Source organism: Eleginops maclovinus, chromosome 18 (assembly GCF_036324505.1).
Source record: "Eleginops maclovinus isolate JMC-PN-2008 ecotype Puerto Natales chromosome 18, JC_Emac_rtc_rv5, whole genome shotgun sequence".
In the NCBI taxonomy this organism is placed as follows: Eukaryota; Metazoa; Chordata; class Actinopteri; order Perciformes; family Eleginopidae; genus Eleginops; species Eleginops maclovinus.
The window spans coordinates 132,501-159,069 of NC_086366.1; the positions used below are offsets into that span (position 1 = coordinate 132,501).

The window sequence follows — 26,569 nt, forward strand, 5'->3', positions numbered from 1 at the left end:
CCTGAAGGTTACCGGACTGCACACCAAGGGGTTCACCATGAGACCCCCTGACAGTAACCGGACTGCACATCAAGCTGCTCTCTGCACGGAGACTTTTACCCGTATCAATCAAAGTCAATATATTTAACAATCCGGATAAAAATGTAGATATGTTCACTGGAGTCCTTAATTCCTAAACAGATACCTGCACATCATCATTATCCTGTGAACCACACTGTCCTGTTTTTCATTCTTTTCTGTTGCTGCTTTAACTATTGAATTTCCCCACAGAGATTAATAAAGGTACATCTTGTATATATTAGTATTTGATCCCCTGCCAATTCTGTCAGTTTGCGAACTCCCAAAGAAATTAACAGTCTGTACTTTTAATGTTAGGTTTATTCTAACAGTGAGGGACAGAATATCCCCAAAAAATCCAGAAATGTACATAAAAAAAGATATAAATTGATTTGCATTTAACTGAGGAAATAACATTTGATCCCGTGTTTGGAGGAAGAGAGATGCTGACTTACCCGAAGAACATCATCCCCAACGTCCGGCATGGAGGTGGACACATGATGCTTTGGGGGGGGGGGGGTTCTCTGCGAAGGGGACAGGGCGGTTCGCCACATCGAAGGGAGGATGGAGGGGGCCAGGTATCGCATAATATCAGCTGATAACCTCCTTCCCTCAGCCAGGACACTGAACATGGGACATGGATAGGTCTTCCAGCATGACAGTGACCCAAAACAAACGGCCAAGGCAACTAAGGAGGGGCTACAGAAGAAGCCCATTAAGGTGAGGGAGGGGCCTAGCCAGTCTCCGGACCTCCATCCCATAGAACATTTGTGGAGGGAGCTGAAGCTTCCAGTGGCCAAGCATCAGCCTCCAAACCTGAAGGATCTGAGAGGATCTGCAGAGAGGAGAGGACCAAACTCCCTCCTGAGGTGTGAGCAGACCTGGAGACCAACTTCAAGAAGCACCTGCCCTCTGTGCTGTCCATCAAGGCTTACTGAGGCCTGTTCTGGGATCAGATACTGATTTCCTTCACTGTATATAAACTTAACACAAAAAGTAAGGAAATTTGTATTTGGTAGATTATTTATTTTTTGTAACAAATCTTCTTGGCAATAACTCTTCAATAAAGCCTGTTTTCTTACTTTTCAAACGGTGTCACATTTGTGAGTAACATGCATTTGTGGGAGGAGCAGCAGAGCTGAGTGTGTGGGTTGCTCCCATGATAAATGTGACAAATCTCCTCTAGCAAACTGCAGCAAATCTCCGGTATCGTACGGCCCCAGGAGGCTGTTTTGTGGATCTTTGAATTCCCCACATATACCCAGGCTAATTCCTCTTAAGTGAAAACCTAGTTGGTAATAAAACCCATTCTGGGTCTATGGGTCTACCACCGTGCTCCGGCCGGCAGGGGGCCTCAGGTCCGGCCTCTGGGGGGCGCTGCCGCTGCTCCTCCTCCACCGGTTTAGAGGCAGGATGGCGGCTGCAGAGGGACCGGAGGCTCGCTGTCCGGACGAGTCTTCAGACAGTGAGCCGGAGCAGGAGCCCGGATCCCTGCAGAAACTCATCCGGAAAGTTTCCACGTCCGGACAGATCCGCAGCAAGGTACGGGGGTGTGTGTGATACCGGACAGTATCCCCGGTCAGAGGCTGTTCTGTAGTCGGGGGAAGGAGGTACTGTTCCCCGGTCAGAGTCTGTTCTGAAGAGGGGGGAGGATGTGTTGTGCGAGAGAAGAGCTCTGGAGCTCCGAGTAAACCTGAGGATTTAACTGTTCCTCAGTTACCGTGACACTCTGTCTGTCAGGCCCTCTGCCGGTAAACAGTTTATCACCAGTTTATCTTCAGTTTATCACCAGTTTATCACCAGTTTATCACCAGTTTATCACCAGTTTATCACCAGTTCATCACCAGTTTATCACCAATTCATCATCAGTTTGTCATCACCAGTTTATCACCAGTTCATCACCAGTTTATCACCAGTTTATCACCAATTCATCATCAGTTTGGCATCACCAGTTTATCACCAGTTCATCACCAGTTTATCACAGTTCATCACCAGTTCATCACCAGTTCATCACCAGTTCATCACCAGTTCATCATCAGTTCATCACCAGTTTATCACCAGTTTATCACCAGTTCCTCACCAGTTCATCATCAGTTTATCACCAGTTCATCACCAGTTAATCACCAGTTCATCACCAGTTTATCATCAGTTTATCATCAGTTCATCATCAGTTTATCACCAGTTTATCACCAGTTTATCACCAGTTTATCACCAGTTTATCACCAGTTCATCACCAGTTTATCACCAGTTCATCATCACCAGTTCATCACCAGTTTATCACCAGTTTATCACCAGTTCATCATCACCAGTTTATCACCAGTTTATCACCAGTTTATCACCAGTTCATCACCAGTTTATCACCAGCTCATCATCACCAGTTCATCACCAGTTTATCACCAGTTCATCACCAGTTCATCACCAGTTCATCATCAGTTTATCACCAGTTTATCATCAGTTCATCACCAGTTCATCACCAGTTCATCACCAGTTTATCACCAGTTCATCACCAGTTTATCACCAGTTCATCATCAGTTTATCACCAGTTTATCATCAGTTCATCATCACCAGGTTTCCATCACCAGTTCATCACCAGTTATCACCAGTTCATCACAGTTTATCACCAGTTTATCAACAGTTTATCACCAGGTCATCACCAGTTTATCACCAGTTCATCACCAGTTCATCACCAGGTTCATCATCAGTTTTCACCAGTTTATCACCAGTTTTACACCAGTTCATCACCCAGTTCATCATCAGTTTATCACCAGTTTATCACCAGTTTATCACCAGTTTATCACCAGTTCATCACCAGTTTATCACCAAGCTCATCATCATCAGTTCATCACCATTTTTATCACCAGCTCATCATCACCAGTTCATCACCAGTTTATCACCAGTTCATCATCAGTTCATCCCCAGTTCTCATCACCAGTTCATCACCAGTTTCTCACCAGTTTATCACCAGTTTATCATCAGTTCATCATCAGTTTATCACCAGTTCATCACCAGTTCATCACCAGTTTATCATCAGTTCATCACAGTTTATCACCAGCTCATCATCACCAGTTTATCACCAGTTCATCACCAGTTTATCACCAGCTCATCATCACCAGTTTATCACCAGTTTATCATCAGTCATCACCAGTTTATCACCAGTTCATCATCACCAGTTTATCACCATTCATCACCAGTTTATCACCAGCTCATCATCACCAGTTCATCACCAGTTTATCACCAGTTTATCATCAGTTCATCACCAGTTTATCACCAGTTCATCATCACCAGTTTATCACCAGTTCATCACCAGTTTATCACCAGCTCATCATCACCAGTTCATCACCAGTTTATCATCAGTTCATCACCAGTTCATTATCAGTTTATCACCAGTTCATTATCAGTTTATCACCAGTTCATCACCAGTTTCATCACCAGTTCATCATCAGTTTATCACCAGTTTATCACCAGTTTATCACCAGTTCATCACCAGTTCATCATCAGTTCATCACCAGTTTATCACCATTCATCACCAGTTTATCACCAGTTATCATCAGTTTATCACCAGTTTATCACCAGTTTATCACCAGTTTATCACCAGTTTATCACCAGTTCATCACCAGTTTATCATCAGTTTATCACCAGTTTATCATCAGTTTATCACCAGTTTATCATCAGTTTATCACCAGCTCATCATCACCAGGTTTATCACCAGTTCATCACCAGTTTATCATCAGTTTATCACCAGCTCATCATCACCAGTTTATCACCAGGTCATCATCACCAGTTTATCACCAGTTCATCACCAGTTTATCACCAGCTCATCATCACCAGTTCATCACCAGTTCATCACCAGTTTATCACCAGTTTATCATCAGTCATCACCAGTTTATCACCAGTTCATCATCACCAGTTTATCACCAGTTCATCACCAGTTTATCACCAGCTCATCATCACCAGTTCATCACCAGTTTCATCACCAGTTTATCACCAGTTCATCACCAGTTCATCACCAGTTTATCACCAGCTCATCATCACCAGTTCATCACCAGTTTATCATCAGTTCATCACCAGTTCATTATCAGTTATCACCAGTTCATTATCAGTTCATCACCAGTTCATCACCAGTTTATCACCAGTTTATCATCAGTTCATCACCAGTTTATCACCAGTTCATCACCAGTTTATCACCAGTTTATCATCAGTTTATCACCAGTTTATCACCAGTTTATCACCAGTTTATCACCAGTTTATCACCAGTTTATCACCAGTTCATCACCAGTTCATCACCAGTTTATCATCAGTTTATCACCAGTTCATCATCACCAGTTTATCACCAGTCATCACCAGTTCATCACCAGTTTATCACCAGTTTATCACCAGTTTATCACCAGTTCATCACCAGTTTATCACCAGTTTATCACCAGTTTATCACCAGTTCATCACCAGTTTATCACCAGTTTATCACCAGTTCATCATCAGTTTTATCACCAGTTTATCACCAGTTCATCACCAGTTTATCACCAGTTTATCCACAGTTCATCACCTGTTCATCACCAGTTTATCACCAGTTTATCACCAGTTTATCACCAGTTTATCACCAGTTCATCACCAGTTCATCACCAGTTTATCACCAGTTTATCACCAGTTCATCATCACCAGTTTATCACCAGTTCATCACCAGTTCAATCATCAGTTTATCACCAGTTTATCACCAGTTCATCATCACCAGTTTATCACCAGTTCATCACCAGTTCATCATCAGTTTATCACCAGTTCATCATCAGTTATCACCAGTTTATCACCAGTTTATCACCAGTTTATCATCAGTTCATCACCAGTTATCACCAGTTTATCACCAGTTTATCACCAGTTCATCACCAGTTCATCACCAGTTCATCACCAGTTTATCACCAGTTTATCACCAGTTCATCACCAGTTTTATCACTAGTTCATCACCAGTTTATCACCAGTTTATCACCAGTTTATCATCAGTTCATCATCAGTTTATCACCAGTTTATCACCAGTTTCATCATCACCAGTTTATCACCAGTTTATCACCAGTTCATCACCAGTTCATCATCAGTTTATCACCAGTTTATCACCAGTTCATCATCACCAGTTTATCACCAGTTCATCACCAGTTCATCATCAGTTTATCACCAGTTCATCATCAGTTATCACCAGTTTATCACCAGTTTATCACCAGTTTATCATCAGTTCATCACCAGTTTATCACCAGTTTATCACCAGTTTATCACCAGTTTCATCACCAGTTCATCACCAGTTCATCACCAGTTTATCACCAGTTTATCACCAGTTCATCACCAGTTTATCACTAGTTCATCACCAGTTCATCACCAGTTTATCACCAGTTTATCATCAGTTCATCACCAGTTTATCACCAGTTCATCATCACCAGTTCATCCCCAGTTCATCACCAGTTTTATCACCAGTTTATCACCAGTTTATCACCAGTTTATCATCATTTCATCACCAGTTCATCACCAGTTCATCACCAGTTTATCACCAGTTCATCATCACCAGTTTATCACCAGTTCATCACCAGTTCATCATCAGTTTATCACCAGTTTATCACCAGTTCATCATCACCAGTTTATCACCAGTTCATCACCAGTTCATCATCATTTATCACCAGTTCATCATCAGTTTATCACCAGTTTATCACCAGTTTATCACCAGTTTATCATCAGTTCATCACCAGTTTATCACCAGTTTATCACCAGTTTATCACCAGTTCATCACCAGTTCATCACCAGTTCATCACCAGTTTATCACCAGTTTATCACCAGTTCATCACCAGTTTATCACTAGTTCATCATCACCAGTTCATCACCATTTATCACCATTTATCATCAGTTCATCACCAGTTTATCACCATTCATCATCACCAGTTCATCCCCAGTTCATCACCAGTTTATCACCAGTTTATCACCAGTTCATCACCAGTTCATCACCAGTTTCATCACCAGTTTATTTACCAGTTTTTATTTTACCAGTTTATCACCGTTTTATCCCCCCAGTTCAACCCCCTCATCACCATTTAAACCAAAAATTTTTTTCCCCAGTTTATCACCCGTTCATCACCAGTTTTTCACCCGTTTTTACCCTTTTTTAAACCCGTTCATCCATTTTATCCCCATTTACACCAGTTTAACACCAGTTTATTTACCCGTTATCACCAGTTTTATCACCATTTCACAAACCCTTCAAAACCCCCAGTTTTTTCACCATTACACCAGTTCATCACCAGTTTTAATTTACCCCGCTCATCACACCATTCACCCATTTACACCAGTTTTAACACCCTTCATCACCATTTTCACCCCCTCATATCAACCCTTTTTCACCATTTTTCACCATTTTTTCACCAGTTTTTTCACCTTTTTTTCACCATTCATCATCAACCCGTTCACACCAGTTTTTTCACCAGTTTTATCACCAGTTCATCACCAGTTTATCACCATTTTTATCACCCGTTTAACACCATTTTTCACCAGTTCCTCATCACCCCTTTTATCATCAGTTTAAACACCGTTCATCACAACCCCTTCATCACCCTTTTTATCACCAGTTTTCCCTCACCAGTTCATCACCCTTTTTTCACCAATTTTATCAAACCCCCATTTTTCACCCCCAATTCATCACCAGTTTTCACCATTTTACATCACCAGTTCACATCATTTTTTCACCAGTTTTATCACCACCCGTTCATCACCCTTTTATCACCAGTTTTATCCCAGTTTTTTACCCCCATTTTTTCACCTTTTCACCAAACCCTTTTATCACCAGGGTTAATTTACCAGTTCAAACCATTTATCACCATTCATCAACACCATTCCCCAAACCCGGTTTTTTCACCGTTTTATCAAACCCGTTCATCACCCGTTTAAACAACCTTTTATCAACACCATTTTCACCAGTTTATCACCAGTTTAAACAACACCAAATTTATCATCAGTTTTTACCATTTTTTCAAACCCTTTATCACCAGTTTTTCATCATTTATCACCAGTTCATCATCACCAGTTCATCACCATTTACAAAACCCGTTTTTTTCACCCGTTTTTTCACCAGTTCTCATCAGTTTTAAACACACCCCTCAACATCAAACCTTTTATCACCATTTAAACACCATTTAATTTCACCAGTTTTATCACCATTTATCCCAGCTCCCATCACCATTTTTTCACCCGTTTTTTCACCAGTTTTATCATCACCATTTTTTCACCAGTTCATCACCATTTATCACCAGTTTTTATCATCAGTTTATCACCAAATTCAACATCAAACCCGTTTTTCACCGTTAATCACCATTCATCACCAGTTTTTTTTCACCAGTTTACCCCATTCATCACCATTTATCATCAGTTTAAACACCGTTTTATCATCACCATTTTATCACCATTTTTTTCACCATTTTTCACCAGTTTTATCACCAGTTTTTTCATCATTTATCACCAGTTTTTCACCATTCATTTATCACCATTCAAACACCAGTTTTTTTCACCATTCATCACCATTCATCCCCCATTTTTACCATTCAAACATCACCAAATTTATAAACCCTTTTTTCACCAGTTTTAAACATCACCAGTTCATCTCCGTTTATCACCGTTTAAAAACCAGTTTTTTCACCAGGTTTTCTACCAGTTCATCCCCCATTTTATCATCATTTTTTCACCAGTTCATCACACCGTTCCACCAGTTCACATTTACCAGTTTCCCTCACCATTCATCATCAGTTTTATCACCATTATCATCAAACCCGTTCATCATCAAACCAAATTTTTTCACCAGTTTAAACATCACTCCCCTTCCCTCACCAGTTCATCACCCCGTTTCCTCAAACACCATTCCCAAACACCCTTTTTTCACCCGTTTCCCTCTCCAGTTTATCCCCCAGCTCCCCTCATTCACCAGTTCATCACCAGTTTCATCATTTACCCCTTTCCCCTTTTATCCCCTTTTCACCATTCCCCCTCATCACACCATTTATCACCAGTTTATCCTCACCATTCATCAAACAGTTCATCCAAAAAATTTTAACACCCAGTTTTTCACCAGTTTTAATTTAACCCAGTTTCCCCTCTCCCCGTTTACCCCCAGTTTTTCACCATTTTTTCACCATTTCCCAAACACCCTTTTAAAACCCAAACAAATTCAAACAACATTTTTATCATCCCGTTTATCACCCTTTTTTTTACCAGTTCCCCCTCACCATTATCACCATTTTAACATCATTTATCCCTCATTTGAAACAACCCTTTTATCACCAAATTCATCTCCAGAAAACACCAGTTCATCATCATTTTAAACATCAGTTTACACCATTCAAACACCCGTTCATCACCAATTTTTTTCACCAGTATTTTCACCATTTCATCAACGGGTTTATCAAACCAGTTCATCACCAGTTTATCACCAGTTTATCACCATTTTATCATCAGTTCATGACCAGTCATCACCAGTTTATCACCAGTTCATCACCAGTTTATCACCAGTTTATCACCAGTTTATCATCAGTTCATGACCAGTTTTATCATCAGTTCATCATCAGTTTATCACCAGTTTATCATCAGTTCATGACCAGTTCATGACACAGTTCATCACCAGTTTATCACCAGTTTATCATCAGTTCATGACCAGTTCATCACCAGTTCATCACCAGTTCATCATCAGTTTATCACCATTTATCATCATTCATGACCAGTTCATGACCAGTTTCATCACCAGTTTATCACCAGTTTATCATCAGTTCATGACCAGTTCATGACCAGTTCATCACCAGTTCATCACCAGTTTATCACCAGTTATCACCAGTTCATCATCAGTTTCATGACCAGTTCATCACCAGTTTATCATCAGTTCATGACCAGTTCATCACCAGTTCATCACCAGTTTATCACCAGTTTATCACCAGTTCATCATCAGTTCATCACCAGTTCATCACCAGTTTATCACCAGTTATCACCAGTTTATCATCAGTTCATGACCATTCATCACCAGTTCATCACCAGTTTATCACCAGTTCATCACCATTCATCATCAGTTCATGACCAGTTCATCACCAGTTCATCACCAGTTTATCACCAGTTCATCATCAGTTCATCACCAGTTCATCACCAGTTTATCACCAGTTTATCACCAGTTCATCATCATTCATCACCAGTTCATCACCAGTTTATCACCATTCATCACCAGTTTATCACCATTTATCATCAGTTCATCACCAGTTCATCACCAGGTTATCACCAGTTTAGCACCAGTTCATCATCAGTTCATCACCAGTTTATCACCAGTTTATCACCAGTTCATCATCATCAGTGTCATCACCAGTTCATCACCAGTTTATCACCATTTTATCACCAGTTTATCACCAGTTTATCACCATTTATCAACAGTTTATCACCAGTTTATCATCATTCATGACAAGTTCATCACCAGTTCATCACCAGTTTATCACCAGTTTATCACCAGTTCATCATCAGTTCATCACCAGTTCATCACCAGTTTATCACCAGTTTATCATCAGTTCATGACCAGTTCATCACCAGTTCATCACCAGTTTATCTCCAGTTTATCATCAGTTCATCACCATTTCATCACCAGTTTATCACCAGTTTATCACCAGTTCATCACCAGTTCATCACCAGTTTATCACCAGTTTATCACCAGTTCATCATCAGTTCATCACCAGTTCATCACCAGTTTATCACCAGTTTATCACCAGTTTATCATCAGTTCATGACCATTCATCACCAGTTTATCATCAGTTCATCACCAGTTCATCACCAGTTTATCACCAGTTCATCACCAGTTTATCACCAGTTCATCATCAGTTTATCACCAGTTCATCACCAGTTTATCACCAGTTTATCACCAGTTCATCACCAGTTCATCACCAGTTCATCATCAGTTTATCACCAGTTCATCATCAGTTTATCACCAGTTCATCACCAGTTTATCACCAGTTCATCATCAGTTTATCACCAGTTCATCACCAGTTTATCACCAGTTTATCACCAGTTCATCACCAGTTTATCACCAGTTCATCACCAGTTCATCACCAGTTTATCACCAGTTTATCACCAGTTTATCACCAGTTCATCACCAGTTCATCATCAGTTTATCACCAGTTCATCATCAGTTTATCACCAGTTCATCACCAGTTCATCACCAGTTTATCACCAGTTCATCATCACCAGTTTATCACCAGTTCATCATCACCAGTTTATCACCAGTTTATCATCAGTTCATCACCAGTCATCACCAGTTCATCACCAGTTTATCACCATTCATCATCACCAGTTCATCATCAGTTCATCACAGTTCATCATCACCAGTTTATCACCAGTTCATCATCACCAGTTCATCATCAGTTCATCACCAGTTCATCATCACCAGTTTATCACCAGTTCATCATCACCAGTTTATCACCAGTTCATCACCAGTTCATCACCCTTTATCACCAGTTCATCAAACAGTTTTATCCCCCATTTTTATCACCAGTTTTTCCCCCAGTTTATCAACCCGTTTAAACCCCCCATTTTAAACACCAGTTTTTCCCCCAAAAAAACCCCCATTTTAAACACCCTTTTTATCATCAGTTTATCACCAGTTCATCACCAGTTCAACACCCCGTTTATCACCAATTTATCCCCCATTTATCACCCTTCATAAACCCGTTCAACACCATTTTAAAAAAACCCGTTTTATCTCACCAGTTCATCATCATTCACACAGTTTATCATCACCAGTTTATCACCATTCTCAACAAACCCTTTTACTTTAGTTTTATCAAACCCGTTTATCAAACACCCTTTTCACCATTTTTTAACATCACCATTTAATCCCCCAGTTCATCACCAAAAAAATTTTTATCACCCCGTTTTAAAAACCCTTTTTCACCAGTTCATCACCTTTTTTTTCACCATTTATCCCCCAGTTCATCAACACCGTTCCCCATCAGTTCCTCACCATTAAAACACCAGTTTTTTTCACCATTTTATCACACCATTTAACACCAGTTCATCATCAGTTCCCTTACCCTTCATCACCCTTCCCTCACCATTTATCACCATTTATCCCAAAAATTTATCACCAGTTTATCACCAGTTCTTTACCAAATTTTTCACCAGTGCATCACCAAGGGTTCCCCTCACCATTTTAACACCAGGTTTTTCAAACCCTTTTTTCATCAGTTCATCATCAAATTCATCATCATTTTTTCACCAGTTCATCACCAAACATCACCAAATTTTTCACCATTCTTTACCATTTTATCCCCCTACCCCGTTTATCACCAGTTTTTATTTTCCCCCAGGTTTTTAAACACCAGTTCAATTTACCATTTTATCACCCAAGTTCACACCAGTTCCCTATTTATTTAAAAATTAACAAATTAAAAAAAATTAAAAAAAAGGGGGAAGGGGGGAAAAGGGGGGATTGGATTTTAAATGATTGGAGAAAAGGGAGAGGGTTGGGGGGGTTTTTATTTTTTTTTAAAGTTTTTAAAATTGATGTTTTTGGGTAGTTTATGGGGGGGTTTTAAAAGGGAAAGGGAAAAGGTTTAAAAATTTTAAAAGAAGGTTTTATTGAGGTTTTAATTAATTGGGGTTTAAAAGGGAATGAAAGGTGTTTTTCCCTTTTTAAAAAAAAGGGGAAAAGGGGGCCCTGGGGAGGGAAACCACATACCGGGGGACGGAGATTTAAGTTCATAATGCTTTTTGTATTGTTTGTGTAAAGCTTTGAGTACTTTATAGTGCTTTATAAATGTGTTGTATTATTATTATTAATGTGGTTGTTGTTGTTTCATGAAACGGCCTGTTAGCTGAGACTACGGTCCTGTGCTGTTGTAGTTTTTCCACTTTATTTATGAAAGATCGTAAATGAACATCATGTTTATCAAAAAGTTCAGGGATAAACACATTTTAAAAAAATCTGATCAAACAAAATACACATCATGTAAATAGAGTAAACGCAGTTTATATTTCAGACGTTTACTGGTCAGGTTTTTGTTTTGGTGATTGTCTTATAGGCTAAAGATATAACGGTCCTGTTCGGATCGGTAACTTCCGGTCTGTTATTCGGTATTTCCATCAGAACTGTCGGTAATAAATTAGATGACGTCAAAGACAGCAGCGGTAAAACACGGTAAATTAACGGCTTGTTTTCCCGTTTATTAAAGTTTACTGTGTGCTGCCTCCAGGTGCACAACAGAAGCTCAGAACCTGTATCAGGGCTTAGGTGAAGGGTCTCTTTTTACTTTGTGTAAAAACTGATTAATCTCCTATAAAGAATGATATTAGATTAAGATCAAACTAAATAACAACAAAAGTAAACATAAAGATGAAAATGAGATGTACTAGAAGTCATTAAGGGCAAGAAACTAGATGAGAAGACAAACGGTCCGACGGTCCCTGAATGCAGCATCGGCAGATGTTTGAGGTACCGGAACTGAGTTTCTATTTATAGCCCGATGGTGCGTTCAAAGACCGGTCTTAGCTGCATTGTGTCTGTCCAAAGAAATTTCAGTGAGGCCTAAAACATAAACGCTTAAAATATATTAAAATAAAATACATAATCTAACATTAGGAATAAACATATTTATCCTGTAAACATCTTAAACAACAACAACAACAACAACAGTAAAAGTCTTTCCTGTCTGTCAGTGCACATATAGTTTGCAAAAATAATAAATAAACAATAACTTCCTGTTTCAGACGGTGCTGAAGGAGGGTTTTCTGCAGAAACAGACAAACTCCTTCCAGCGCTGGAAGAGACGCTACTTCAAACTGAGAGGACGAACGCTGTACTACGCTCAGACCGCCAAGGTAACACTAAATATGTTAATCTCAGAATCCTGAACTTTTCAATCATTTCAAAAATTCTGCGTTTTCCTAAAATCTCAAAATTCAGATTTTTTTCCTAGAATCCTAAAATGCAAACTTTTTTTTGGAAAATCAAAAAATGCGGATTTGTTTCATAAATTTCTGACTTTTTGGGAAAATCTAAAATGTCTTACTGTTTTCTCAAAATTCAGATTCTGTAAATTTCGATAATCTGACTTTTACCAAAAATTCCGACTATTTTCTTTTTTTATTATTATTGATTTTTTTTAAATCTGACTTTTCTGAAAATTTTGAAATGCAGATTTTTTGGGGGGAATATCAGACAGGATTAATATGTGTGAAGTACTGCCTGTGATGTTCTTCCTGTGATATACTCCCTGTGCAGTCGATCATCTTTGACGAGGTGGATCTGACGGATGCCAGCGTCGCCGAGTCGAGCACCAAGAACGTCAACAACAGCTTCACCGTGAGTCTACTTGTAATATTCAGAAACATAATTATTCATCTGCTCACCACGAGGCAGCCTGACCAGCTGTACTGTGAGTCTGCTTCCATTACTCATATACATAAAACATTTCATTAGAACACCATCACACACACATTTATTGATACGTGTGTGTGTGTGTGTGTGTGTGTGTGTGTGTGTGTGTGTGTGTGTGCGTGCGTGTGTGTGCGTGCGTGTGTGTGACATTTCCTGAGAAACTTCCACTTCCTGTTCAGCTGCTTCACAATAAACGGTCTGTTCCCTAACAGAAATAGACACATGACTCAGGGTGTGTGTGTGTGTGTGCGTGTGTACGTGTGTAGGTCATCACCCCTTGCAGGAGACTCACTCTGGTAGCAGACAGCAGGAAGGAGATGGAGGAGTGGATGGCAGCGCTGCGCAGCGTGCAGAACACACACAACTACGAGGTCAGTGTGTGTGGGTGTTTGTTATCCTCAGTGTGACCATCAGGGTACGTGGTGCAAACATGAACTACAGAAGGAAGTAAGTTGTATGAGAAGGTCCGAAATGTAACGATTCTAAAAAGAAAATACAGTCAGAAACTATTTACCGTTAAAGAGAATAAAGAGAAGCGACCCCGCAGAGTAAACACCACATACCCGACGAGACATGACACACTGCTTTAACATTTCAAATACCACAGTGTGACGTGAGCGTGTGTGTGTGTGTGTGTGTGTGTTTCAGTCCACTCAGTATAGCATGGATCACTTTAGTGGGACTCATAACTGGTTCGCCTGCTCTCACGCCCGACCAACGTACTGCAATGTCTGCAGGGAGGCTCTTGGGGGGGTCACCTCCACCGGCCTGTCCTGTGAAGGTAACACACACACACACACCCACACACACACACAAAATTCTGTTTGGTCTCATAAATGTCAGAAAATGTTCAAAACTTGGATTAGTGTTTCCCACAGGTGTATTCAGAGTGTGTGTGTGTGTGTGTGTCAGTCTGTAAGTTTAAAGCCCATAAGCGCTGTGCAATCAGAGCCACTAACAACTGTAAGTGGACGACACTGGCTTCCATCGGGAAGGACATCATCGAGGACGAGGATGGGGTGAGACAAACACACACACACACACACACACACACACACACACACACACCAGTGTTGGGCAAGTTACTTCCAAAATGTAATCCAGTACATATGACTTATTCCTGTCTTCTTAAAGGGATAGTCCAGCAAAACCTGACCCCAGGGTCTTTTTCTGCATGAAAGCTGATCCAGTGAGCCCTCCAGAGAGTTTTTTTCGTTCATCAACCAGTATTGAGCCTGCCCGGAAAAACCGGGAGCAACGCTAATATCCCAAATGACTTACAGTGCATTCTATCGGGGCAGTGTGCAGAACCGCATTTTTTAACCAGTAACATTGCTCGAAATAGCACCAAACCTCTGCAGTAGCATGACTACGGTCCCTGGCAACTCCTTTCATTGGAATTATACATTCCAAAACATTCCTCCTTGAACTGAACTCCGGTGCATTCGATAATCGACTTGTGTGGACTTTCCTTGGAGAGGAGCCGGTATGGGGGGCAGCTGGTGAGTCTTGTAAAACAGTTCCTTTTAATGAACTTCGGGTTTGCAAACTACATTGCTGGTGCTCCCTTTTATGTGTAGGGACCCTAGTCATGCTACTGCAGAGGTTTGGTGCTATTTCGAGCAATGTTACTGGTTAAAAAATGCCGTTTCCGAAGCGTTCTGCACACTGCCCCATCGAATGCACTGTAAGTCATTTGGGATATTAGCGTTGCTCCCGGTTTTTCCGGGCAAGCTCAATACTGGTTGATGAATGAAAAAAACTCTCTGGAGGGCTCACTGGATCAGCTTTCATGCAGAAGAAGACCCTGGGGTCAAGTTTCGCCGGACTATCGCTTTAAAGTAATAAGGGACATTATATCATCACTGTCTGAACTGTGATGCGTTACACTACTCTGAGTTACTCTGAGTCCCTCTCACCAGAATACCCTCTACAGTTTGGCTTTAAATGCTAACATGTAGTTTACTGCAGCTCATTAATTAAAGCTCTCTATCTGGCAGTACATGCTGAACATTAGGAAAGAGCTAGAGGTTAAACTGCTGCTCCGTTTCAGTGGGCTGGATAATATGTGATACCGGTACCGTGACGTCTCTGTGTGTCATTAATAACATGTGAGTGGAGCCTCTGCACGGCCCTGTGACCTGCTGGATAGGAACCAGTCTCTATGCAGCGTTAGCTCACCTGGTCATTGGTGTGTTAACGGGGATTGGGCTGACAAGCTTTCTAAAAGCCGGAGATTCCACAGAGGACAGAGGCTGCAGATCTTCAACACTCTGCCACGAGTCTCTGAAGGTCTCGGGTTCAGCAGCAGACCCAGAGAGTTACCTTCTGCTGCTCTGGCTCGGAGCACTCGTCTCTTTTCTCCGAGCCTGCAGCTTTGCATGGTGCAAAAGTGGAATCTGTTCCTGCAGCCCTCTGAACCAATAGGAAACAGGCTTACTGAGTTACTATTCTCCCCACACAACTGGTCCTCTGGTGTCCCAATGTCTCGCCATGTTGGTGAATGTTTAGAAACTAAACACCACATCATTTAAAATGTGGTGTAACTGTTACTGAGAATCGTAACGGGTATTATATTACCCACATTTCAGAAGTACTGCGTTATATTACTGCGTTACAGCAGCAAGTAATACATTACTGTAACTCCATTACTTTTGTAATGCACCCAACACTGACACACACACACACACTCACAGTCACTCCCCCCCAGGTCTCCATGCCTCACCAGTGGTTGGAGGGGAACCTCTCTGTGTCGGCGAAGTGTTCAGTTTGTGAGAAAACGTGCGGCAGCGTCCTGAGGCTGCAGGACCTGAAGTGTCTGTGGTGCAAAGCTATGGTGAGTTAGCATTATTATTAGTCCTCAAAGAGACATAAGTGAGCATTATGAGTCCCACACAGACATGAGTCAGCATAATGAGTCCTATACAGACTTGACTCAGCATTATGAGTCATCTTCATTAGTTCTACACAGACATGACTCAGCATTATGAGTCAGCATTATGAGTCTTACACAGACATGACTCAGCATTATGAGTCAGCATTATGAGTCCTACACAGACTTGACTCAGCATTATGAGTCATCTTCATTAGTCCTACACAGACATGACTCAGCATTATGAGTCATCTTCATTAGTTCTACACAGACATGACTCAGCATTATGAGTCCTACACAGACATGATTCAGCATTATGAGTCGTACAAAGACATGACTCAGCATTATGAGTCCTACACAGACATGGTTCAGCATTATGAGTCCTACAAAGACATGGTTCAGCATTATGAGTCGTACAAAGACATGGTTCAGCATTATGAGTCGTACAAAGACATGGTTCAGCATTATGAGTCGTACAAAGACATGGTTCAGCATTATGAGTCCTACACAGACATGGTTCAGCATTATGAGTCCTACAAAGACATGGTTCAGCATTATGAGTCCTACACAGACATGGTTCAGCATTATGAGTCCTCCACAGACATGACTCAGTATTATGTGTCCCACAAACATGAGTCAGCATTATGAGTCCTACACAGACATGAGTCAGCAATATGAGTCCCACACAGAAATGAGTCAGCAGATCGTGTCCTGCAGGTGCATGCGGTTTGTAAAGATCAGCTGTCCTCTAAATGTCCTCTGGGTCAGTGCAAGGTGTCCGTCATCCCCCCTACAGCGCTGAACAGCATCGATTCTGACGGTGAGACCCCCCAACACACACACACACACATACACACACACACTTTGACTGTGTCGGTTTCTCAGAAACATTTATTTGCATGTTTTTGTTGTTCTTACAGTGTTGTGGTTCCCATAGCACATGCTCATAAAAGGAAGCTAACGGCTGTGTGTGTGTGTGTTTCAGGGTTCTGGAAGGCATCCTGCCCCCCCTCCTGCACCAGTCCACTGCTGGTCTTTGTGAACTCTAAGAGTGGAGACAACCAGGGGGTGAAGTTCCTGCGACGTTTCAAACAGCTGCTGAACCCGGCACAGGTGTTCGACCTGATGAACGGGGGGCCACACCTAGGGTACACACACACACACACACACACACACACACCATTGCATGGTAATAATAATAATACTAATTTGAATTTATATAGCTCCTTTCTAGGTATCCAAGGCCGCTTTCCATGTTGTGATGACAGACAGAAAACAAATAAACAAACCAAAAACTAGAGCAAATTAAAGAATATAAGAATAAATACAAATAAAATAAAGAACAAAATGGCAGTTGTGGTAGAAGAACGGGGGACTAAGATGAGTTTGTGGCCAAAGGATATAGAGGTGAGTTTTTAGTGTGGATTTGAAGATGTCCAGGGAGGCAGCATTGCGGATCTCTGCAGGAAGAGCGTTCCAGAGGGTGGGGGCCGTAGCACTGAACGCCCTGTCACCAGCGGTGCGGAGGCGAGTGCGGGGAATAGACAAAAGGCCCGTGTCCGAAGACCGCCGTCTCCGTGTAGGGGTGTAGGGATGGAGTAGGTCTAATAAGTACTGTGGAGCAAGGCAATGGAGAGACTTGCAGGTGAGGAGGAGGGTTTTGAAAGTTATCCGGGACTTGATCGGGAGTCAGTGAAGATGGATGAGGGTGGGGGTGATGTGCTGTCATGGTTTGGTGTGGGTGAGAACTCTGGCGGCAGAGTTAATGACATGCTGGAGGCTTTCCAGGGTTTTGCTAGGAACCCCGGAGAGGACCCCATTGCAGTAGTCGAATCGGGACGTGATGAAGGCGGGGATGAGCGTTTCTGCCACAGAGTCGGAGAGTGAAGGCCGGAGTCGGGAGATGTTTTAGGATGATAAAAAGCAGATTTAGTGACCGATTTGATGTGAGCCTGGAAGGAGAGGGTTGTGTCCAGGATGAACCCCAGGTGGCGGACTTCAGGGGATGGAGAGATGGAGCACGTCCAAGGGGGGGAGCAGATCTCCAACCTTCCGGAGTTGTGACTTGGGAGCCACAACCATGAGCTGTTTTTGTGCTGTTGAGTTTGAGTAGGTTTGACGACATCCAGTGTTTGATGTCCTGTAGGCAGTTGATAAGGGATTGAGGGGGGAGTTGAGTGGAGGGTTTGTGCAGAGATAGAGCTGTGTGTCATCAGTGTGTGAATGGAAGTTGAGACCATGGTGGCGGATGATTTGACCAAGTGGGAGAATATAGATGGTGAAGAGGAGGGGTCCAAGCATAGACCCTTGAGGTACACCTTGGTTGACAGGGGCTGATGGTGAGCTGCAGTCACTGATGGTGACAAAGTGTTGTCGGCTCGAGAGGTAGGACTCGAACCAGGCAAGAGCTGTGTCACTGAGCCCAAGGTGGTCAGACAGCGGCTGAGGAAGATAGTGTGGTATATACTATCGAAGGCGAGGAGAGGTCCATGAGGATGAGAATACTGATGAGGACGGAATCAGATGCATTGAAGAGGTCATTTGTGATTTTGACGAGGGCAGTCTCAGGCTGTGGTGGTCTGAAGCCAGATTGAAGGGGTTCATAGAACTCGTGGTTGGACATGTGTTGTTGGAGTTGAGCGGAAACTGCTCTTTATTTATCATTGGATAAGGTTCATGCTAAATGAGGGGACTGTGTGTGTGTGCGTGTGTGTGTGTGTCAGTCTGCGTCTGTTCCAGAAGTTTGACACCTTCAGGATCCTGGTGTGTGGAGGGGACGGCAGCGTCGGCTGGGTTCTGTCTGACATCGACGCTCTGACGCTGCACAAACAGGTAGGACTCATTCCTTTGCTGTTTGCTGTGAACGCAGAGACAATGTGATGACGACAAACTCAGGATCAAAGCTCCTCATCAGTAGCTACATGATAACATGTTAGCATAACTCTGATTCAGAAAGCAAGCCATCAAAAGACAGACCTGACAAAGCATGACTCAGCATTTTTACTAATCAGATGTTGTTATTGTTTTTGTTGTTCCAGTGTCAGCTGGGGGTTCTTCCTCTGGGCACCGGGAACGATCTGGCCCGGGTTCTGGGTTGGGGTTCAGCCTGCGACGACGACACGCAACTGCCTCAGATCCTGGAAAAACTGGAGAGAGCCAGCACCAAGATGTTAGACAGGTAAAATGTGAGACAGTTAACATGTGAGACGGGTAATATGTGAGAAGGTAACATGTGAGACAGGAAACATGTGAGACAGATAATATGTGAGAGAGGTAACATGTGAGACAGATAATATGTGAGACAGATAATATGTGAGACAGGTAACATGTGAGAGAGATAATATGTGAGACAGGTAACATGTGAGACAGGTAACATGTGAGACAGATAATATGTGAGACAGATAATATGTGAGACAGGTAACATGTGAGAGAGATAACGTGAGACAGATAATATGTGAGACAGATAATATGTGAGACAGGTAACATGTGAGAGAGATAATATGTGAGACAGGTAACATGTGAGACAGGTAACATGTGAGACAGATAACATGTGAGACAGGTAACATGTGAGACAGATAATATGTGAGAGAGGTAACATGTGAGACAGATAATATGTGAGACAGATAATATGTGAGACAGGTAACATGTGAGACAGATAATATGTGAGACAGATAATATGTGAGAGAGATAATATGTGAGACAGATAATATGTGAGACAGGTAACATGTGAGACAGATAACATGTGAGAGAGATAATATGTGAGACAGGTAACATGTGAGACAGATAATATGTGAGACAGATAATATGTGAGACAGGTAACATGTGAGACAGATAACATGTGAGAAGGTAACATGTGAGACAGGAAACATGTGAGACAGATAATACGTGAGAGAGGTAACATGTGAGACAGATAATATGTGAGACAGATAATATGTGAGACAGGTAACATGTGAGAGAGATAATATGTGAGACAGGTAACATGTGAGACAGATAATATGTGAGACAGATAATATGTGAGACAGGTAACATGTGAGAGAGATAATATGTGAGACAGGTAACATGTGAGACAGATAATATGTGAGACAGATAATATGTGAGACAGGTAACATGTGAGACAGATAATATGTGAGACAGATAATATGTGAGACAGGTAACATGTGAGAGAGATAACATGTGAGACAGATAATATGTGAGACAGATAATATGTGAGACAGATAATATGTGAGACAGGTAACATGTGAGACAGATAATATGTGAGACAGATAATATGTGAGACAGGTAACATGTGAGAGAGATAACATGTGAGACAGATAATATGTGAGACAGATAATATGTGAGACAGGTAACATGTGAGAGAGATAATATGTGAGACAGGTAACATGTGAGACAGGTAACATGTGAGACAGATAACATGTGAGACAGGTAACATGTGAGACAGATAATATGTGAGAGAGGTAACATGTGAGACAGATAATATGTGAGACAGATAATATGTGAGACAGATAATATGTGAGAGAGGTAACATGTGAGAGAGGTAACATGTGAGACAGGTAACATGTGAGACAGGTAACATGTGAGAGAGGTAACATGTGAGAGAGGTAACATGTGAGACAGGTAACATGTGAGACAGATAATATGTGAGACAGATAATATGTGAGACAGGTAACATGTGAGACAGATATATGTGAGACAGATAATATGTGAGACAGGTAACATGTGAGACAGATAATATGTGAGACAGATAATATGTGAGACAGGTAACATGTGAGACAGGTAACATGTGAGAGAGGTAACATGTGAGAGAGGTAACATGTGAGACAGGTAACATGTGAGACAGATAATATGTGAGACAGATAATATGTGAGACAGGTAACATGTGAGACAGATAATATGTGAGACAGATAATATGTGAGAGAGATAATATGTGAGACAGATAATATGTGAGACAGGTAACATGTGAGACAGATAACATGTGAGAGAGATAATATGTGAGACAGGTAACATGTGAGACAGATAATATGTGAGACAGATAATATGTGAGACAGGTAACATGTGAGACAGATAACATGTGAGACAGATAATATGTGAGACAGGTAACATATGAGACAGATAATATGTGAGACAGGTAACATGTGAGACAAATAATATGTGAGACAGATAATATGTGAGACAGGTAACATGTGAGACAGGTAACATATGAGACAGATAATATGTGAGACAGATAACATGTGAGACAGGTAACATGTGAGACAAAAAATATGTGAGACAGATAATATGTGAGACAGGTAACATGTGAGACAGGTAACATGTGAGAGAGGTAACATGTGAGACAGATAACATGTGAGACAGGTAACATGTGAGAGAGATAATATGTGAGACAGGTAATATGTGAGACAGATAATATGTGAGACAGGTAACATGTGAGACAGGTACATGTGAGAGAGGTAACATGTGAGACAGATAACATGTGAGACAGATAATATGTGAGACAGGTAACATGTGAGAGAGATAATATGTGAGACAGGTAACATGTGAGACAGGTAACATGTGAGACAGATAATATGTGAGAGAGATAATATGTGAGACAGGTAACATGTGAGACAGGTAACATGTGAGACAGATAATATGTGAGACAGATAATATGTGAGACAGGTAACATGTGAGAGAGATAACGTGAGACAGATAATATGTGAGACAGATAATATGTGAGACAGGTAACATGTGAGACAGATAATATGTGAGACAGGTAACATGTGAGACAGGTAACATGTGAGACAGATAACATGTGAGACAGGTAACATGTGAGACAGATAATATGTGAGAGAGGTAACATGTGAGACAGATAATATGTGAGACAGATAATATGTGAGACAGGTAACATGTGAGACAGATAATATGTGAGACAGATAATATGTGAGAGAGATAATATGTGAGAGAGATAATATGTGAGACAGGTAACATGTGAGACAGATAATATGTGAGACAGATAATATGTGAGAGAGATAATATGTGAGACAGATAATATGTGAGACAGGTAACATGTGAGACAGATAACATGTGAGAGAGATAATATGTGAGACAGGTAACATGTGAGACAGATAATATGTGAGACAGATAATATGTGAGACAGGTAACATGTGAGACAGGTAACATGTGAGAGAGGTAACATGTGAGAGAGGTAACATGTGAGACAGGTAACATGTGAGACAGATAATATGTGAGACAGATAATATGTGAGACAGGTAACATGTGAGACAGATAATATGTGAGACAGATAATATGTGAGAGAGATAATATGTGAGACAGATAATATGTGAGACAGGTAACATGTGAGACAGATAACATGTGAGAGAGATAATATGTGAGACAGGTAACATGTGAGACAGATAATATGTGAGACAGATAATATGTGAGACAGGTAACATGTGAGACAGATAACATGTGAGAGAGATAATATGTGAGACAGGTAACATGTGAGACAGGTAACATGTGAGACAGATAATATGTGAGACAGATAATATGTGAGACAGGTAACATATGAGACAGATAATATGTGAGACAGGTAACATGTGAGACAGGTAACATGTGAGACAAATAATATGTGAGACAGATAATATGTGAGACAGGTAACATGTGAGACAGGTAACATATGAGACAGATAATATGTGAGACAGATAACATGTGAGACAGGTAACATGTGAGACAAAAAATATGTGAGACAGATAATATGTGAGACAGGTAACATGTGAGACAGGTAACATGTGAGAGAGGTAACATGTGAGACAGATAACATGTGAGACAGGTAACATGTGAGAGAGATAATATGTGAGACAGGTAATATGTGAGACAGGTAACATGTGAGACAGGTAACATATGAGACAGGTAATATGTGAGACAGATAACATGTGAGACAGGTAACATGTGAGACAAAAAAATATGTGAGACAGATAATATGTGAGACAGGTAACTTGTGAGACAGGTAACATGTGAGAGAGGTAACATGTGAGACAGATAACATGTGAGACAGGTAACATGTGAGATAGATAATATGTGAGATTGATAATATGTGAGACAGGTAACATGTGAGAGAGATAATATGTGAGACAGGTAACATGTGAGACAGGTAACATGTGAGACAGATAATATGTGCGACAGATAATATGTGAGACAGATAATATGTGAGACAGGTAACATGTGAGACAGATAACATGTGAGACAGATAACATGTGAGACAGATAATATGTGAGACAGGTAACATGTGAGACAGATAATATGTGAGACAGATAATATGTGATACAGGTAACATGTGAGACAGATTATATGTGAGACAGATAACATGTGAGACAGGTTACCTGTGAGAGAGGGAGGTAAACATGGGATGACGATACATGAGAGACAGGTAAACATGTGAGGTGAGAATATATGTGGGACAGGTAATATGTGTGACCAGGTAAACATGTGAGACAGGTAAATATGAGACAGGTTAATATGTGCGACAGATAACTGTGAGGGGGGTACAGGTAACATGGAGACAAAAAACTATGTGAGACAGATAATATGTGAGACAGGTAAACATGAGAGACAGGTAACATGTGAGAGATGGTACAAGCGCTGAGACAGATAAACAGCGTGAGACAGGTAACATGTGAGATAGATAATATGTGAGATTGATATAAATGTGAGAAAGGTAACATGTTAGAGAGATAATATGTGAGGAGGTAAATGTGAGGACAGGTAAACATGTGAGAAGATAAACATGTGCGACAGATAATATGTGAGACAGTTAATATGTGAGACAGGTAACATGTGAGACAGATAATATGTGAGACAGATAATATGTGAGACAGGTAACATGTGAGACAGATAATATGTGAGACAGATAATATGTGAGACAGGTAACATGTGAGAGAGATAATATGTGAGACAGGTAACATGTGAGACAGATAATATGTGAGACAGGTAACATGTGAGACAGATAATATGTGAGACAGGTAATATGTGAGACAGGTAACATGTGAGACAGGTAGCATGTGAGACAGGTAACATGTGAGACAGATAATATGTGAGACAGATAATATGTGAGACAGGTAACATGTGAGACAGATAATATGTGAGACAGATAATATGTGAGACAGGTAGCATGTGAGACAGATAATATGTGAGACAGGTAGCATGTGAGACAGGTAACATATGAGACAGATAATATGTGAGACAGATAACATGTGAGACAGGTAACATGTGAGACAAAAAATATGTGAGACAGATAATATGTGAGACAGGTAACATGTGAGACAGGTAACATGTGAGAGAGGTAACATGTGAGACAGATAACATGTGAGATAGATAATATGTGAGACAGGTAACATGTGAGATTGATAATATGTGAGACAGGTAACATGTGAGAGAGATAATATGTGAGACAGGTAACATGTGAGACAGGTAACATGTGAGACAGATAATATGTGAGACAGGTAACATGTGAGACAGATAATATGTGAGACAGATAATATGTGAGACAGGTAACATGTGAGACAGGTAGCATGTGAGACAGATAATATGTGAGACAGATAATATGTGAGACAGGTAACATGTGAGACAGGTAACATGTGAGACAGGTAACATGTGAGACAGATAATATGTGAGACAGATAATATGTGAGACAGATAATATGTGAGACAGGTAACATGTGAGACAGGTAGCATGTGAGACAGGTAACTGTCTGTCTCTCCTGCAGGTGGAGTATTATGGTCTATGAGACCAAGTTTCCACAGCAACACTCAGCCTCCACAGTGGACTGCAGCGATGACTCAGAGGTAACCATGACATCACTTCCTGCTGGTCACAGGAAGCGGTCACGTTGAGCGTGCTGTTGTGTGTTATCCGTAAACATGGTGCCGGTTATTCTTATAGCTCATCATGTGCCAGTATTTATAAAGACCCTGTGCCTCAGGTACAGGAGATTCTCACCTACGAGGACTCAGTGGCAGCTCACCTGTCCAAGATCCTGACCTCAGACCAGCACTCTGTGGTCATCTCCTCTGCCAGGTACCTGCCTGTCTGTCTGTCTGTCTGTCTGTCTGTCTGTATGTCTGTCTGTCTGTCTGTCTGTCTATATAACATGCTGTATAATGTGTGTGTCCTCAGGGTTCTGTGTGAAACGGTAAAGGACTTTGTGGCTCGGGTTGGTAAAGCTTATGAAAAGAACAGAGAAAGCTCAGAGGAGTCCGAGGCCATGAGCAAAAAGGTACTGTTCTATATTTGATACCTTTACTGCTATACAGTATATATAATATATATATATATATATATATATATATATATATATATATACTGTATTTATATACATATATATATATGTATATAAATACAGTTTATATATATATATATATACAGTTTATATATATATATATATATAAACTGTATATATATATATATATATATACAGTATATACTGTATATATATATATACAGTATATACTGTATATATATATATACAGTATATACTGTATATATATATACTGTATATATATATACAGTATATATATACAGTATATATATACTGTATATATATATACAGTATATATATATACAGTATATATATACTGTATATATATATACAGTATATATATATATACAGTATATATAATATATATAAACTCTAACCCTATAAATGTGCTGAGTCATGTTGTGGTTGTCAGTGTGTTGTGTTGAAGGAGAAGCTGGACTCGCTGCTGAAGACTCTGAGTGAGGAGTCTCAGGCCTCTCCCCCACCCCACCCGGCCCCTCCCCCCACCATCGCTGAGGAGGAGGAGGGAGATCTGCCTCCTCTTCATCATCTTAATCTTCATCATCCTCCTCCTCACTGCTCCCCGAGGACCAGCGCTGCAGCTGCCATCTTCAAACCCCGAGAGCAGCTGATGCTGAGAGCCAACAGCCTGAAGAAGGCCATCAGACAGGTCATCGAGCACACCGAGAGAGGTAAGACAGGTCATCACACACTGAGAGAGCTGAGACAGGTCATCACACACCAAGAGAGGTGAGACAGTTCATCACACAGAGAGAGAAGTGAGACAGGTCATCACACATGGAGAGGTGAGACAGGTCATCAAACACCGAGAGAGGGGAGACAGTTCATCACACAGAGAGAGAAGTGAGACAGGTCATCACACATGGAGAGGTGAGACAGGTCATCAAACACCGAGAGAGGGGAGACAGTTCATCACACAGAG

General features: G+C 41.0%; 1 protein-coding gene across 1 annotated transcript in view; it reads left to right on the forward strand.

Annotated features, from left to right (window-relative positions):
* The first annotated feature begins 1,470 nt into the window (after window positions 1–1,470).
* LOC134880178 (diacylglycerol kinase delta-like) overlaps window positions 1,471–26,569 on the forward strand; it is a 42,502-nt gene continuing 17,403 nt past the window's right edge. The window contains exons 1-15 of the mRNA XM_063906932.1: window positions 1,471–1,599; window positions 12,799–12,909; window positions 13,313–13,393; window positions 13,735–13,839; window positions 14,117–14,249; window positions 14,381–14,487; window positions 16,179–16,304; window positions 17,058–17,160; window positions 17,326–17,488; window positions 19,064–19,172; window positions 19,379–19,518; window positions 25,075–25,153; window positions 25,291–25,385; window positions 25,485–25,584; window positions 26,039–26,318. Of these exons, the coding sequence (XP_063763002.1) occupies window positions 1,471–1,599; window positions 12,799–12,909; window positions 13,313–13,393; window positions 13,735–13,839; window positions 14,117–14,249; window positions 14,381–14,487; window positions 16,179–16,304; window positions 17,058–17,160; window positions 17,326–17,488; window positions 19,064–19,172; window positions 19,379–19,518; window positions 25,075–25,153; window positions 25,291–25,385; window positions 25,485–25,584; window positions 26,039–26,318 (1,861 nt within the window). The remainder of the gene's footprint in view (window positions 1,600–12,798; window positions 12,910–13,312; window positions 13,394–13,734; window positions 13,840–14,116; window positions 14,250–14,380; window positions 14,488–16,178; window positions 16,305–17,057; window positions 17,161–17,325; window positions 17,489–19,063; window positions 19,173–19,378; window positions 19,519–25,074; window positions 25,154–25,290; window positions 25,386–25,484; window positions 25,585–26,038; window positions 26,319–26,569) is intronic.